This window comes from Epinephelus fuscoguttatus, linkage group LG21, assembly GCF_011397635.1.
Source record: "Epinephelus fuscoguttatus linkage group LG21, E.fuscoguttatus.final_Chr_v1".
In the NCBI taxonomy this organism is placed as follows: Eukaryota; Metazoa; Chordata; class Actinopteri; order Perciformes; family Serranidae; genus Epinephelus; species Epinephelus fuscoguttatus.
In genome coordinates this window covers 28951506-28966836 of record NC_064772.1, presented here as the reverse complement: position 1 = coordinate 28966836, position 15331 = coordinate 28951506, and the positions used below count along the sequence as shown (strand labels likewise).

At 42.2% G+C, this 15331-nt stretch overlaps 1 protein-coding gene across 12 annotated transcripts in view; it reads left to right on the top strand.

Annotated features, from left to right (window-relative positions):
• ntng1a (netrin g1a) overlaps nt 1-15331 on the top strand; it is a 140600-nt gene that overhangs the window by 116539 nt on the left and 8730 nt on the right. For 2 of the 12 annotated variants that reach the window (XM_049565274.1, XM_049565273.1), the window contains exons 5-7: nt 906-932; nt 8535-8702; nt 12183-12317. In XM_049565274.1, coding sequence (XP_049421231.1) covers nt 906-932; nt 8535-8702; nt 12183-12317 — 330 coding nt within the window. Of the gene's footprint in view, nt 1-905; nt 933-5737; nt 5783-6882; nt 6997-8534; nt 8703-12182; nt 12318-15331 lie in introns of all 12 variants that reach the window. The other 10 variants (XM_049565285.1, XM_049565276.1, XM_049565277.1 and 7 more) reach the window with 10 other exon arrangements.

Genomic DNA, 15331 nt, shown 5'->3' with positions numbered 1-15331 from the left:
CGAATGCAGACCAAAAATACTCCACCAGTGTGTTCACGTTCCTTTGAAGCCTACAGATGCGACCAGAGTAAAATAGCAAAGCATGTTCTAACACCGTCTGCGCCTCATGGTGTCTCAAGCCTCCACAGTGCTAATTAATACCTAAACCAAGATGTTGGTGGTTAGATCAGATGGCGAAATGATCAGCGCAAGAAGCCTATGAACGTCTCAGTCTCCTCAGATCTACAGCCAGCCAGCGTCCTGGTGTGGGAGAGATCTGGTCACCATGGGGATGAGACAGACTGTATTATCTGCTCAGTGGCTGTCTGGCACAAGGGATTGCTTGACGGAGGGATGGACAGGCAGACAACAGGATAAGACATGTCCACCTATAGCATCAGAGGCAGAGTTTGCCATCTATGATGTCATGTGATATGTTGTGTGTGCAGTAGTGTGTCAGCGTGCATGAAAATTCTGTCTCGTGTCTTAAAGCAGGATTCAACTTTTTAACTTCAAAATAACTCCAATATTAGAGTCTGTCTGTGTGAGCCCGTGGTGTTTGCTGAAATTGGTTTTTCAGTGATGCTGGCACATTTTCAAGGTGTGTACCTTTTGCTGTGTGTTAGAGGGCAGCCATGACCTTTTCTGGCAACAACAGGGACATCAAAGCAGAAATTATGGAGGAAACCAGAAGAAACTAAAGAAGCATGAGGCTAAACAGGCAGCAGACAGCAGTTTCACATCAGGGTGAATGCTAGCGTTGCTTCAGATGCCACAGTCTCAGACATTTCAAATGTATACAGCACTGTGAGGGAGGATGGCAGGACTAATGATACACTGCTAGTTTCAAGGAGAAATGCTGCAGTTGTTGCCTTAAAGCTAATTTTATGCCTTAATTAAAGTTTTTCTCTCTTTCTCTCTTGCAGGTATTCCTAATAACATTGGTCCAGTTAGTAAGTACACGTTACAAAGGAACTCTATGAATGCTTGATGCTTTGCTTTGCCTATTGAGCCACCCTTCACCATACAACCCTGAACCTGGTGCCAAGTGTTCATTTCTGATTCCAATCTTCCTACGAAAGATCACTCAACAATTGTTCAGTAACCTTGTTTTTTGGAAAGACAGACAAGCAAATAGCTGCGGGCTATATTGTCATGATGTGGGCATATTAATTTACTTTATCCAGACTCAACTCAACCAGATAACACTTGCCTGGCTCTGCATGCAGAATGTCATTTGTTTTTTTTTCTTTTCTCCCATGCATTATAAATAAATGGCATCTAGACTTTATTAAAGTGCCAAGACCTCTCTGGCAGTATAATGTCACAGGAGGTCATTTTAATATAAGCCGCAAGCGCCTCGGCTGGTATTATCTTCGTCAACCAGTAGCCCCTTAGGAGGGGGAGGAAGAAGAGAGGTGCCATGTCTCAAGTTACCCCTGCCTGGAAGGCTGTGTGATGCAGGAACCATCGGACTGTATTGAACAAGTCAAAGTGCATTCACAGCCCGGCTCAATTCTCTTTATCTTTTTTCTCATTGCCCTGTTCTTAGCAAGTATCTCCTGGGGCGGCGGATTGATTAGCAAATCGCCCCCTCCCTGTCTGATCCTGGACAAACAGAGATGGGCTGAGGGTTACAGAGACATGCACGTTTTTTTTTGATAATTGGCCCCAGTGATCAACTTACCTGTTACATGATAATAACAACAGCTGTATGTAAAGTCGTCTTTACTGTAGCTGCAGTATTGCTGGCTCTGACGCTAACACTTAAGCATACACTGGAATGAATGACGAATCTTATTATCTTCATCCATGTAATGTACCTGTAACAGTAGTATGTGCAAATTGGTTTTCATGAAACAAATTTCGGTTTAGACATATATGTGTAAAAAAGATACATCATATCGTCAATATCCTCCCAGCTGGCGTCCAACCACTGTTTGGTTGAATTTAGGTTGTGACGTTGGGTGACCAAAATTAAAAGTCAGGTCAATAACATTAATTTGACATCGAATAGTGACGACAGATGAGCTTGTTATTTTGTTGGTTTTTAGTTGTTTTGTTAAGCAGCCAAAATGTAACATCTTCCAAATCACTCATGCAAATGCCATCTTGACATAGAATAATGACATTTAGTTGTAAGTTAAGGGGATCAAAACTCAACGATGACTGAGCTTTAGCAGTAAGATGTGGTTATTGGCTGTCATCAAATGGTTTTAGTTGAGATAAAGGTGTAAAACAGAGACATCATATTGTCAGTATCCTCCCAGTGAGCATCCAGTCAGTATTTGGTTAAATTTAGGTTGTGACGTTTGGTAACCTAACAAAACAAAGTCAGAACAACGTCTATTGCCAACACCAATTTGACATAGGCTACTGACGGCAGATGAGCCTGTTATTTTGTTGGTTTTTAGTTGTTGGTTTTTAGCCAAGATCCAGTATCTTCCAAATGTCTCATGCAAACACCATCTTGACATAGAATAATGACAGGTAAGGGGATCAAAACCCAACGTCTGCAAAATGTTAACATCAAAACAGCTTTAAATTCTAATGTCACTGGACATTTAAAATATCGTGTGAGAGTCCAATGTCTTTCTGATGTAATATTGACATTCAGTGCCAGCTTCATTAAATAATTTTAGATTTAGATATAGGTGTAAAATAGACACATCATATGGTCAATATACATTTGTGTCATATATGTCAAATCAGTTAGGGATGAGCTTAAAGAAATAGTTTGGCAGAAATGTTCTTGTTTGCTTTCACATTGAGAGTCAGATGAGAAGACTGATGATTGATGCCACTTTCGCATCTGTCTCTCAAATATGAAGCTGAAACCAGGAGTCTGTTAGCTTAGCTTAGCACAAGGTCATGAAGCAGGGGAAATAGCTAACCTGGCTCCCTCAAAGGGTAACAGACAGACATGAAAGTGGTGTCAATCTTCCTGTCTGACTCTCAGCATAAAAATAAAAAACAGTTCGCAAAGTGTTCAAGTATTTTTTTAACTGTTATAACTGCTTATTTCCAGATATTCGATATACAATTCTGGTGGCTTGCTCTCACTCAATATCTAATTGATGCTTAAGTGTTACCGAGCCAAGTCAAATCACTCAGGGACACATGGACGACACATGCACGCTTGTTTTCATCATTTAAGGGCTAAGACGATGACTGGGCAAGTTTCCCAAAACGTGCTGTGTGAGGCACAGGGTGAACACAGATTATTCCCAGGTGTTTTTTTTAATCAGGCTTTAGAGTGGAAGTGAACACTGGTTGTAAAGTCTGATGCTATGTCATGAGTCAGAAATGGACATGTGGCTAAGAGGACCAAACCACAACCCCTCCTCCCCACCTCCCAATCTTCCACTGCTTGCCTCCCTCACCACCTTCTCACACCTTAGAAATTATGCGTCCACTTCATGCATGGCCTGACGAGAGCTTAGTGTGTGTGTGTGCGTGTGTGTGTGTGCATGCTCCTCGTATATGCTGTATATACATGCATACATATTCACATCAGTCCTTTCCGTCCCATCCAAATGCCAGGCCAGACCATGTCCAAAGGCTGTCCTCAAATCCTTTACGGGGAGAGTGTTCATGCTGATAAGTGCGTGGTTGTGTGTGTGTGTGTGTGTGTGCGTGTGCGTGTGCACGTGTGCATGTGTGCGTGTGTGTGTGTGTGTGAGCGTGTGTTTTGGGTAGGAGGGATGTAGAAAGGACACTCTGACAAACCAAAGTCTTCACTTCTCATCCAGATTGGCCCACAGGGATTTAGAGTTCTCACGAGTGGCTGTCTTGTCACAGCAGCCTCCCAAAGTACCGGCAAAACACTGAAAACTAAACTGAAGAGGATGAGGAATGTCTCCAGTGCGGACACAAACCAATTTAATGTCTGTGTTATTAATACAGTAAGAACAGCGTGGACCAAAAAAAAAAAAAAGAAGAAGGTTAGGAGGTCCTTCAGGTTGTTAAATGGACTAGAAGCAAAGCTATTGTGGAAAAAGAAAGAAAGCACTTTTCATGTTGTTGTTTGAAGGTAATTGAATTCCTTATTGACTTTTCTCAATTCTATTTCAAGTTTATTAAGCCAGGCAGAATTGCCTAATGCAGACCATTAAAGTGAAATTAATATTTTAAAAAACAATTCTGGCTCCGCAAGATTGCATTTCATTATGGGTATGGCATTGATTAAAATCCGTCACCACTCATTTAGCTCGCCTTACCTGAATATTCCCCATAACAAAATAATTAATGGAACCCAGATGTGTATTACATCCAATCAATTCCCAACAAAGAATAATTAAAAATGAACTTACTTTACCAATTAGAGGTTATAGATCCGGACAGTGCGGTTTGCTCATCTGTGCTTTATTTTTTTTTCCTTCCTCAAATGATGCATACTTTGTGTTGTCGTCGGAGATTAATTGCTCGTGTCCTCGCAAGTCAGTTTTGTTTCTTTTAACAAACAGCTCCACCGCTAAGTGCTTAACAGAACAACAAGGATCTAAATTCAGATAAAAAAACAAGAGACTTGACAATTTACGAGCCGTAAGACCCGAGTTTGAGTGGTGATGTGGTGTGCCCTTTTTTCTTAAGCTCTTTATTTGTTAATCTGTCATTTTCAAAGAGCCTCTCATCGAGTGACTCAAGTGACTTCAACCCACTGGAGATGTCGCAGTCATCACCAATGCCAGAATCCCCCAGCAGGATCAGTTGTGAAACATTTTTTGGGGAGATAAAAACAATGAAAGACAGGATGAGACAGGAGATACTGCATGATAGTCTTTTGTTCAAGCAGCTTGAAATCAATGCCTGGTAATGTTAGGGGGGCTTAAAAGTGATTGTCAGCGTGTCAACATGCCAAGCTGAAAGCTAATGTATTATTTAATTAAAAAAAAAAAAAAAAAAAAAAAGGTATGTCACAGTTTATTCAGATTCTTTCTAAAAGGATTCAGCCTGAGCAGCAGTCTGGTATTCGATTCACACATAGGGTAATAGGCTTCTTGCCAAGACGCCACTGGATGTTAATTACCCAAGATTGCATGATTCATGGAGTCAATAGCAAAAGGACAGAAAGATCAAGTGAAGAGATGAAGGGGCACGATGAGGAAACTTATCCGTATTCCTCCCTTTGCTTGAGTCTTCTCCATTTCCAACCGCAAAGTATTTCCCTGACACGGAAATACGGACTTGTATGTAATTATGAGGTTATGCTACCCACAGCAGTCCGTCATTCCAAGTCCCAACACCTGCCATTATTTATTCATTGTTATTCCTCACCAGAAATACACTGTAATTAGATATTGATTACATAGTCGATGTGATGAATTAAACAAAATGCCCCCTCACTTCTTAATTTGCTATACATAGTTTAGACTCGCTTGCATAAATCATGACTTAAATACGAAGTTTAGGAGGGTTTTTATCTTTTTTTTTCTTCAGTTTTTCACTCATCATTGCCATCGCCATAAACATACACATACACAGCAAGCCCATGGGAGTCACACAAATTACATACAACGTCTCTCCAATGTCCTTAATGGGTCTTTGGATGCATTCTCTTTGCTCGTCCATGTCAGCCCTGCCCCATTGTATTTGCTGTTTCCTGATTTACTGATTTGAGTCATGCTGGACATGTCCGTGTCTCCAGTTGTGTGTGTACACTACCACGTAGTCCCCTCCCACCCCCCTTTAGACTATCTGTTAAGTGCATCACATAAGTGCACATGAATAACTCCTGGTTTCTTTCAATTGCACGCAGTTCGGCCGAATGTGTCATCCCTAGGTGTCGCTAACCGAAAAGAAGGTAGGCATCTAAGAATATGCAACAACTATGTTTTTTCACAGATTCATTTATCTCGGGGTGTTTGCATAGAAGTAAAATATCACTCTTTGCTAGCTATAAGTGTATGTGGGTAGAGTCTTCCCCCGTTTCCAATCTTGGTTATTTTTCTGACAAATCAAAAAAGCATCCTCAGCCTGCTTGTCTTGCTCATGATAAAGGGTTTTGGCTCCTTCAGTGGGGGCTTGTGCATTCACGGGGCACTCATGTTGCAACACGCTGCAGTGCCGTACATTATCCTCTCAATGTGTGCACTGTACATTTATACATACACACTCGATTATAATGAAGTGCAGAGCTTCCAGGGATTCTCGGTCCCATCTTAGCGAATCAGAAAGAAAAGCAGGAGAGGTTTCACTGTGGATTTTTTATGCAGATCGATGTTAGGCTCATCTCAGCTTAATCCATCGTTCAGATGTGATGTGCAGCCACCTCGCAAACAACTAGCGCACAACCACTCAGCTCTGTGTTTCCATGACTGCAGCCAAGCGCACACAGTGTATGTGTCAGGGGCTTATGTCACCCAGTACAATGGCAGAGGCTGGGCCTATTATTTCTTTTTCCCACTGTTTGTTTTATGACCGGAAAGGAATCAAGGGATTGATGTGTTCACTGCTAGCCAGTTTCCTTGCCCACGCTCCTGTGCACAAATTTATAGGGTGAAAATTCTTGGCTGGCCTCCACCGAGGTGGAGAGTAGTTTGTCAGGGGATAGTTTCTATCTGGGGAAACATACACAGAGGCTTTTGAATTATACAAAGCACTTGTTAATGAAATGAAGCATAAAAGAGGGACCATAATATTTGAATTGTTCGGCATCTAAGGCATTTGTAACAGATGCTGCTACAAGCAGCCAACTTCAGTTGGCAATGTCACTCCTTATTTCCCAATGCCATCATTCATCATTACTGCGTATGTTTCTTTTTTTTCCTACAGTTACATTTATTATTAAGCATGATGCTCAGTATTCTTAATTCTCTGACATTCCATGTTTTTTTTGTTTAATTGCAATATCATGATTTTTTTTTGTTTGTTTGTTTGTTTTTCTTCTTTTAATTTGTCTAGTAGCTCCTCAGGTTGCATTGTCCACTGCCCCTTCCGTCCACGTTGCAAACAGCAAGCGAGGTAGGAGCTGGAATTCATACACTGCCCCCCAGATGACACCCAAGCCTTCTCACTGTATGAACTGATCTTTCTGTTTAACTGTAAGCCCCCTAACCTTTGCAGCACTAACCCGATGCTAGAGCACTGTGTGTCCATGTCTCCAGCTCAGTCCTGGACTGATGGCTCTCACTGTACAGGGCACATTGAGGATTCATTCGTCTATGGAATTGTTTCTAAACGCTATAAAAGTCCCTTGGAATCATATCTTTTTCAGTGCAAATAAAGTGGGTGCTTGAAACTACAACTATTTTTGGGAAACGTGTTTCCGAGACTCAAGACTTTTTATTCCCCGTGCGTGCATGATTTATGACCTTAGCCTATTTCTGGAACGGAGAGATTATTTGTCTTCTGAGAGTATGTCTGCGAGAGTGAGGCCTCTAATGTAGAAGATCTTAGCTTACACTCCAACAAGACTTTCTGCTTTAGGTGAAAGGTAGAGTGGACTAGACTTCCTGCTCCTTCATTTCCAAGCCTTGTCGGGTTGTTAGCGGCCGGACAGAGAGACCTGACCTCAATACAGATCCTTAATAACCACAATCCCTTGGACGAAAGCCCCGTCCACCAGCCCCCTATTCTGGATCCGTGGGCTTTTCTGTCCAAGCAGCTGCCAGTGAGGCTTAAGGGTCACATCTGTCTACGCTGTGACACGTGGTGTCAGTGGTCACTCCGTGTGGCAGACTGATCCTCACTCGGAGAGTACCCAGCTGGGACTGCACCCCTCCCATCCTGCACCCCTTAGGCCAGGGCTGCCAGTGAGTATCACAGACTGCAGCAGGAGGTTTTACAGTCCAGCCACAACTCTATATGTCTAATTAATCATGACACAGCACTGCATAGCAGCCGGTGACACACTCTCTCAGTGCAACTCAGCAGACGCTCACTTGCCTTACCGACTGCTTTCAAAGGCCGTATAAGTTAGGTTGTGATAAGCCTTTAGAAACAACTATCAAGCCAATTTGTTGGATGACTCAAGGGTTTCTCAAATTTGGAATTCATCCTGCATTTCATTACAGAGGGTTGTGATATGAAGCGCCATTACTTCAAACCATATGGACCATTACATTCAAGAGATCAATTAGACAACAACTTTAAAACTCCCTAAACACCATTCCCTGAGCTGAGAGATCCATTTCATTCATGGTTTGACCTGCCTTACGCTGTGTTGTGTTCCCAGTGTGACCATGTCTCTGTGTCATCATTTCGGAAGCCTTCCTTGCCTCGTGTTGTGGTGTGCTTGAAGTGATGTGACCTCTTCGAGTTCTTCTAACGCCGTGCTTTTTTATGTCATGTCTTCTAACTCTGGCTGTGCCCATGTCAGACTAATCACCCTCCCTCTCATCACTTCCCCAACATTTCCTCCCTCACAACGCAGTCTCCATTTCTAACCTTGCATGCCATTGTGCCTCGCTCAAATTCTTGCTAACCCCACCGCCGTAGCACTCGCAGCAACAGCAACAATGCCAACACTCCCTGCCGCGTCTCTCTCTTTCTTCCTTTCTTTCCTTCTTTCTTTCTCTTTCTCCCCTCTCTTCCCTTCACACTCTCTTTGCAAGACTGCGAATGCTTCGGCCACTCCAACCGATGCAGCTACATCGAGCTGCTAAACACCGTCATTTGCGTGAGCTGTAAGCACAACACTAGGGGCCAGCACTGCCAGCTATGCAAGCTGGGCTACTACCGCAATGCCTCGGCAGAACTGGACGATGAAAATGTGTGCATAGGTTAGTCCCCCACTCGGCCCCTTTCACTGCCACCCTGCTTTTACACAAACACCTTCCTCGTCTCTCCTCTTGTCTATGACTCGTCACCAGAGAAAGTGTCATCTGTCATCGCCCACTCCATCATCCACACCCTCCTGCCTCCATGACTTTCAGTGGTCTCCACATCTTCCTGTTTTGCTTCTTCTGCTTTCGCACAATGGCAGAGTGTTTTATGGAGGATGCTCGTCATTCAGCTTTAGAAAGATAAACACTATCACAGTGCTTGAGTGGTTTTGGTCATTCCTTTCAGGCATGGTTTTAATAACTGTGGACTGATCGGGGTTGATGCAGTTTTACAGTTAGCTAGCTGCTAGCTTGTTTATATTGACGTCCTAGGTTATGTTGCAGGTGGTTTAGAGCTCATATTTATTGATGTACGTAGGTAAGTTACAGTTGGTTTCTAGCAGCACATTCTCACTCTGACCTCGTCACATGTTTTGGTCTTGGACTTTCAACGTGGAGATCCGAAATGCAAGGTACTCTCCGTGTGTTGGTTGTTGATGTTCTGGGACACCGTGTCAGGCTGTGCCTGGTACATGCATTTTACATACATACACTTCTGTTTTCACAGGAAATTTACCATTCGCACAGAGTCAAAATAAACACACTTTGTCAGTACAATACTGCCAGGTAAAAAAAAATTCCCCTTCAACAACAAATGCACGTGGTTGTGTTTAGGAAAAACGAACAGGGATTAGCTGTACAATCATACCGGTAGGGAACACCAACCTCCTGCGTTAAAGTTGGTGATTGTTGGACCCATCCACCGCCACGCCTGCCCACTGCACTCGGACTTTAGCCACCTTTACTTTCATTGTTGTCCCGCCATGTTTCCTCCTGACGCTCCTGAGTGCCGCTAAACAGCCGCGTATAGCCGACTTGAAAGGACCGCTTTTTCGTTGTAGCCGTCGCCGAAAGTCACTGACCACGTGCTGGCTTCAGAGTGAGACAAGGTTGTTTCTAGCTACTAACTGTTTTTCATAGATGTAATGCTTGTATGTTACAGTTGGTTTCAAGTTGCTAACTTGTATTTAAGCATAAAGCCAAGCATTGACTTAAAGCTAGAACGAATGAATAGAGCTTGTGTACAAACTAATGGAAACACCTAAAACAGTCTGATGTCCGTACATTAAACATGAAGCTAGAGTCAGCAGCAGGTTAGCATAGCTTTACAAAGACTGGAGATGGGGAAACAGCTAACCTGGGTCTGTCCCACTGACTGTATAAAAGAAGTGGATGTAGCCTCAGGATTCAGGAGTGCCTTAAACCTGCATTCTCTCTAGTGGTCAGCAGGGGGCAAATCTACTGGTTGCAAAAGAAAATCATGATCTAAATTGCTAGTTTCAAGTCTTCCCCAATATAGCATGGTGTACATTTTGTAAGTTATGTTCCAAGTTAGAGTAAAATACATGATAAAGCAGAGAAGGCTTTTAGGGCATGGCTACCTTGTCAACAAGGCTGGAGCAGCCCCCCAGGAAGTGTACAGTGGTACTGCAGTTTCATCTTAGAACGTTGGCCCTGTGATTGTGTGCTTTCAGTTCATGAAAGTTGGTTTAAAATTTCCACATTCAGTTTTACTAAAAGACATTCTATGGAGTTGTCTGCTCATTTTTTCCACTAAGTACATTTTAAGCCTCTTTTGGAAGCTAACTTTGCTAGCAGCATGTATAGTGTCCTCAGACTCTCAGTCAGATCCACCCCTTGCTCCCCCCCAGCTCCACCTTCTCGTCCAAATATAGTCACTTTTCCAAAAAAAAAACAACCAGATGTCGACGACCGAAATGCCAAACTCAAGGCTTCAAGACTGTAGTCCACAAACCAATCGGTGATGTCACAGTGGCTTCTTTTATACAGTCAATGGTCTGTCCATAGGTAATAAAATCCTCATTAGTCTATATCTGCTTGGTTTCTTTAACAATAACTGAATTGTTAAAGTGGTTTCGACAGTGCCAGGCTGGCCTTTTCCCTCTGTGTCCCATCCGAATGCTGATATCTCCCAAAATGTCATTTTAAGTAACTTTATCATTTGAGAACAAGGGACTGGCCTGTGAAGACGGTGTCATGATGTCAAAGTTAAAAGGCCATTTTCATCTGGTGTTTCTGTTATTTTGTCCATGACCTTTATGCAGACATTCATACACTGCATCATCTGTTTTTCTTGTAAAAAATGTGTGAAAATTGCATTTCACATAGCTCCTAAGGCAATAGACTGGTTCCCTATTGGATTCTTTAGCTAGTATGTGGAGTGTGAGTTCTCAGCGCTCAGTGCCAGGTGCGTTTGTGAGTCCTGAGGGGGGAGTCTGACAAGCAACAAGAGTTCTGAGAGAAATGTCGCAGGGAAGTCACACCGCCAGTCAGAGGTGCCACGCAAGTGCATATGTCATATACATGAAATGGCCTCAAGAGTAGCAGCTGAATCCCGTCACAAGGCGTTAAGAGTCACCGAGGCGTTACCTTATGCCAAAGTCGCCGTCACCCTGCCTCTCTCTCGCTGACCCCCCCGTTTGTCACTTGCCGTCACCTCTCTCCTTTTTCCTGACCCTCGGATGTCACTCGGGTGCAGCCACGTGCAGCCAGCACAGCCACAGAAGGTGCAATGTGATGGTCAGAGACTGTCAAAATAGGTGTCACTTTGACTGCAGAGTGCTCCAGTCGCTGCGGAAAGCCGGAAGGTCAGTTGAGCGTAGGACACCAGAGATTTGACAGGTTGTTTTGTTCAGAGGAGGGTTTTTTTTAAGGATATTCCAAATCTAATTGAGGCTAATGAGTACTTTTTCTGTTAATGAGAAGGAGGCGTTTTAGGATTATGCGAAATTCTTTGACAATATTTACATCCCTTTGAAAATAGAGAGAATTAAAGAACATATTACAACAATGCCCATTTCAATGTGCTTTTCTCTCATTCCTCTAAAACTTTAACATTCACTCTTTGTCTTTGTTTCTTTCCATTACCCATCTGAAACCTGCTCATCAAACTTTCCGTCTCCTTTTTCCATCTTCTCCTCTCTGTACCTGTATGAATGAATCAGATTTTAGTAAAGCATGTGCAGATTAGCCCACTTTCTTCATCTTAAATCAAAGCTACTGATAATGCTTTGCATATTTGCTCATTGCATATTGTACAGCCATGTAACAGTAAAATAATTTCTACAATAATTACAAATATGCTGTGATGAATACAAATTGTTCATGCATCCCTGAATCATTCTTTTCTCATTCTGTCTCCATTACAGTTGAAATGGTAGCATTTTTTCCTGTATGAGTCTTTAAATCTATTTTTACCAGTTATAAATAATCAAGCGTCTTGTTGTTGTTATAGTTGAGCTTATAATTGAGCTCGAGGAATGTGGTCCGCGCTGTGAAAATCCTAGACGTGTGCCGGGAAGTCAAAGCACCACCCTGTTTCCAGCCTGTGTGTATGTGTGTGTCTTGTTTTTCCAGAGTGTAATTGTAATCCCTTTGGCTCAGTCAGTGATCGCTGTAATGGCACAGGATTTTGTATATGTAAGGAGGGCACTACAGGGCCTAAGTGTCAGCAGTGTCTACCCGGCTATTTGTGGGACGATGGCTGCAAATGTAAGTAGAACCACAAACCTCCCCAAGCAGCTCCCGACTGTTCTCTCCCTCAGCTCTGTCTCTCTCTGCTATCTCTCTCTGCTATCTCCTCTCTCTGTGTGATTCCTGAGCTTTGGCTGGAAGAATGTGCTGCACATGCGCAGGGTTTGCTGTCTTGACAAATACAGACCTAACCCATAACATGAGCTAACCCAATATACTAAGTCATTTGATTCACTAACTGAACCTGCATTTCACACTTGCTGCGGCTGCAATGTAACAATGTAATACCAGCAGGTGTCTTATATGGCTCAATAGAGAAAAGGCAATGGCATGGCAGGACGCATGCTGCTCGGTAACTCAGTTATCCAGCCATGTCGCACACCAACAAAACAACAGCTGAGTCAATATTGACTGCTTGACAGGCTGCCTGTGATCTGTTTGAGTAGCCATCACCCCCTCGCCCATCCACAACAGGACAATGTCATCCAACACTAACATTTTCCAAAGGAGAACGCAGGTCATTTTGAGTTCCAGCCCATTTATTACTGTCTACCGTTTATATTTCCCCCGGCCATTTTACAATGCATGCCCTGTGCAGTCATTTGTTTTCAAATGTCACCAATTTTTCATTGTTTTTTCCAAGTCAAACTTCGGTGACAAACCTACAGCAGGAAGCCGTAATAAAGTCCACACCTCACGAGGAAGGATTTTTAACTCTTTGACAGTTAAAGAAAGAACTTTGAGACACAAAACCAACAAACACAGTTTATGCTGCATATGTACTTTTAGTTTGAGAGCAATGATTCAGCCTCTTTGGTCACAAAACTCATAACTTATTGTCAGACCAGCTGATAATTGCTGCTAATCAGCATTTGACCAACCATGACCCGTCTTTGTGTCACTGTTTGCAGCTGTGATTAAGTTACTTCAGATTTATAGACATTTGTCACAAGGTGATGACATCTATTTGCCTTCCTCCTGTAGCTCAACATTAATCTATGTCCCAGCTAACAAAGGCGTCCTAAATAAGGCACCTCAACATTGTTAGGTGACATGATTTTGAGGGATTAGTTTCTACTGGCAGCCTCTATTTCTTCCTGTGGATGTAAGGTGATAGCCAGTGTAATATTATCATGAAGAATGTCAGCAATTAGTGAAAAGTTTTGTCTGCTTCCTCTGACGTATTCAACAAAGCACGAAGCCTGAAACATTTTCTGATCCAGTCAGAGGTATGTGAATGGGACAAGGTATATGAAAACTCAGGCAAAGCAGCGTAAATGCAAAACATAAACTTTGAGAAAAGATAATGATGGCTTTACCTATTTTGTATTGAATTATTCAAGCAAGGAAAGCTTCAATAGAAGGAAAACTATTTTTATATTTAAGTATAGCAACAATGTGAAGAAGAGGAACCACTTGGCCAAAAAAAAAAAAAAAAATGGTAATATCTTTTTTGGTACATTGATATAAATCTGCATACAGTGTCCATTGTAGGACATCCTTAGGTATCAGAGGTTGGTGTTAGACCTTAGATGAAAAAGCATCAGGTTTCAGGAAAACCTCTGTCAGACTTCAGATGAAACAACCACAGAAAAAAGGTCTCAGACGAAACAGCCTCAGAAACAAAGGTGTCAGACCAGCCTGTAAACTCGAAAATTACCACTCTTGCTCAACTAGTAATGCAACAGCAAAAGTGCGCTTACATATTTAAATGTATGTGAACAGTACAGTAAATTAGATAGGGCTGCTGAATAAGCAATACAAAATGGGAGCCCAATTCTGTCAGCACTGTGTAGCAGTTAACGTCAGCACAAACATGCTAGCGTTAGCAAAAACCAGAATAAAACAGTTGTTACCATTATCGAGGTCTTTTATAAGCTCCTCATACTTCTTCACTTTGTCTATTTCCTGAAATATATATGAATCAGTTACTCACCAATTTAACACATTTTTTTTTTTTTGAAGCTAGCCAGTGTTAGCTACACACAATAGTATCAGCCAGTCACCATTTTAAAAATCTAAAATGAAATTAGGTCCCCTGCTACATTTGATCATAATCCATATTTACAAATCTAACCATGAATTAATATATGTACATGACGGCGGCAGAAGTATCAAAGAGAAAAGAAAAAGAATGCCTAAAACTACTGTCGTGTTTCCTTGCTGCCAGCCGCCTGCCAGGATTGTTGAGGTTGCAACTTGATGTCATTGTTTTCCCTTCTAACACTGTTGTATCTTGATAACATATCATGTATTCCTTGCTTATAGATCAATAAATAAATAAATAAGCCATTTTTATGAGACTAATCTTTTTGAGGCCATTCCGTCTGAGGCCGTTTTTTTTCTGAGGCCATTTTGTGTAAGACCTTATTTTTTAGGCCATTTTGTCTGAGGCCTTTTCATCGGAGATCTTTTTTTTTTCCTGAGGCTGTTTCATCTGAGACCATTTCTTCTGAGGCCGTTTCGTATGAGACCTTTTTTCTGAGGTTGTTTCAGCTAAGACCTTTTTTTTCTTAGGCCTCTTCCTCTGAGACCTTTTTTTTCTGAGACCTTTTTTTTCTGAGGCTGTTTTGTCTGAGACCGTTTTGTCTTAGACCATTTTTTTCTGTGGCTTTTTCGTCTGAGACCTTTTTTTTTTCTGAAACGGCTTCGTCTGAGACCTGTTATTCTGAGGTTGTTTCTTCTGAGACCTTTTTTTTTTTTTCTCTAAAGTCGTTTCTTCTGAGGCCGTTTCGTATGAGACCTTTTTTCTGAGGTTGTTTCAGCTAAGACCTTTTTTTTCTTAGGCCTCTTCCTCTGAGACCTTTTTTTCTGAGGCCGTTTTGTCTGAGACCGTATCGTCTTAGACCATTTTTTTCTGAGGCCGTTTCATCTGAGACCTTTTTTTCTGAGGTCACTTCGTCTGAGACCTTTTTTTCTGAGGCGGTTTTGTCTGACACCGTTTCGTCCAAGACCTTTTTTTCTGAGGCCGTTTCGTCTGGGGCTGTTTCGCCTGAGACCTTTTTTCTGAGACTGTTTCATCTTCAGTCTGA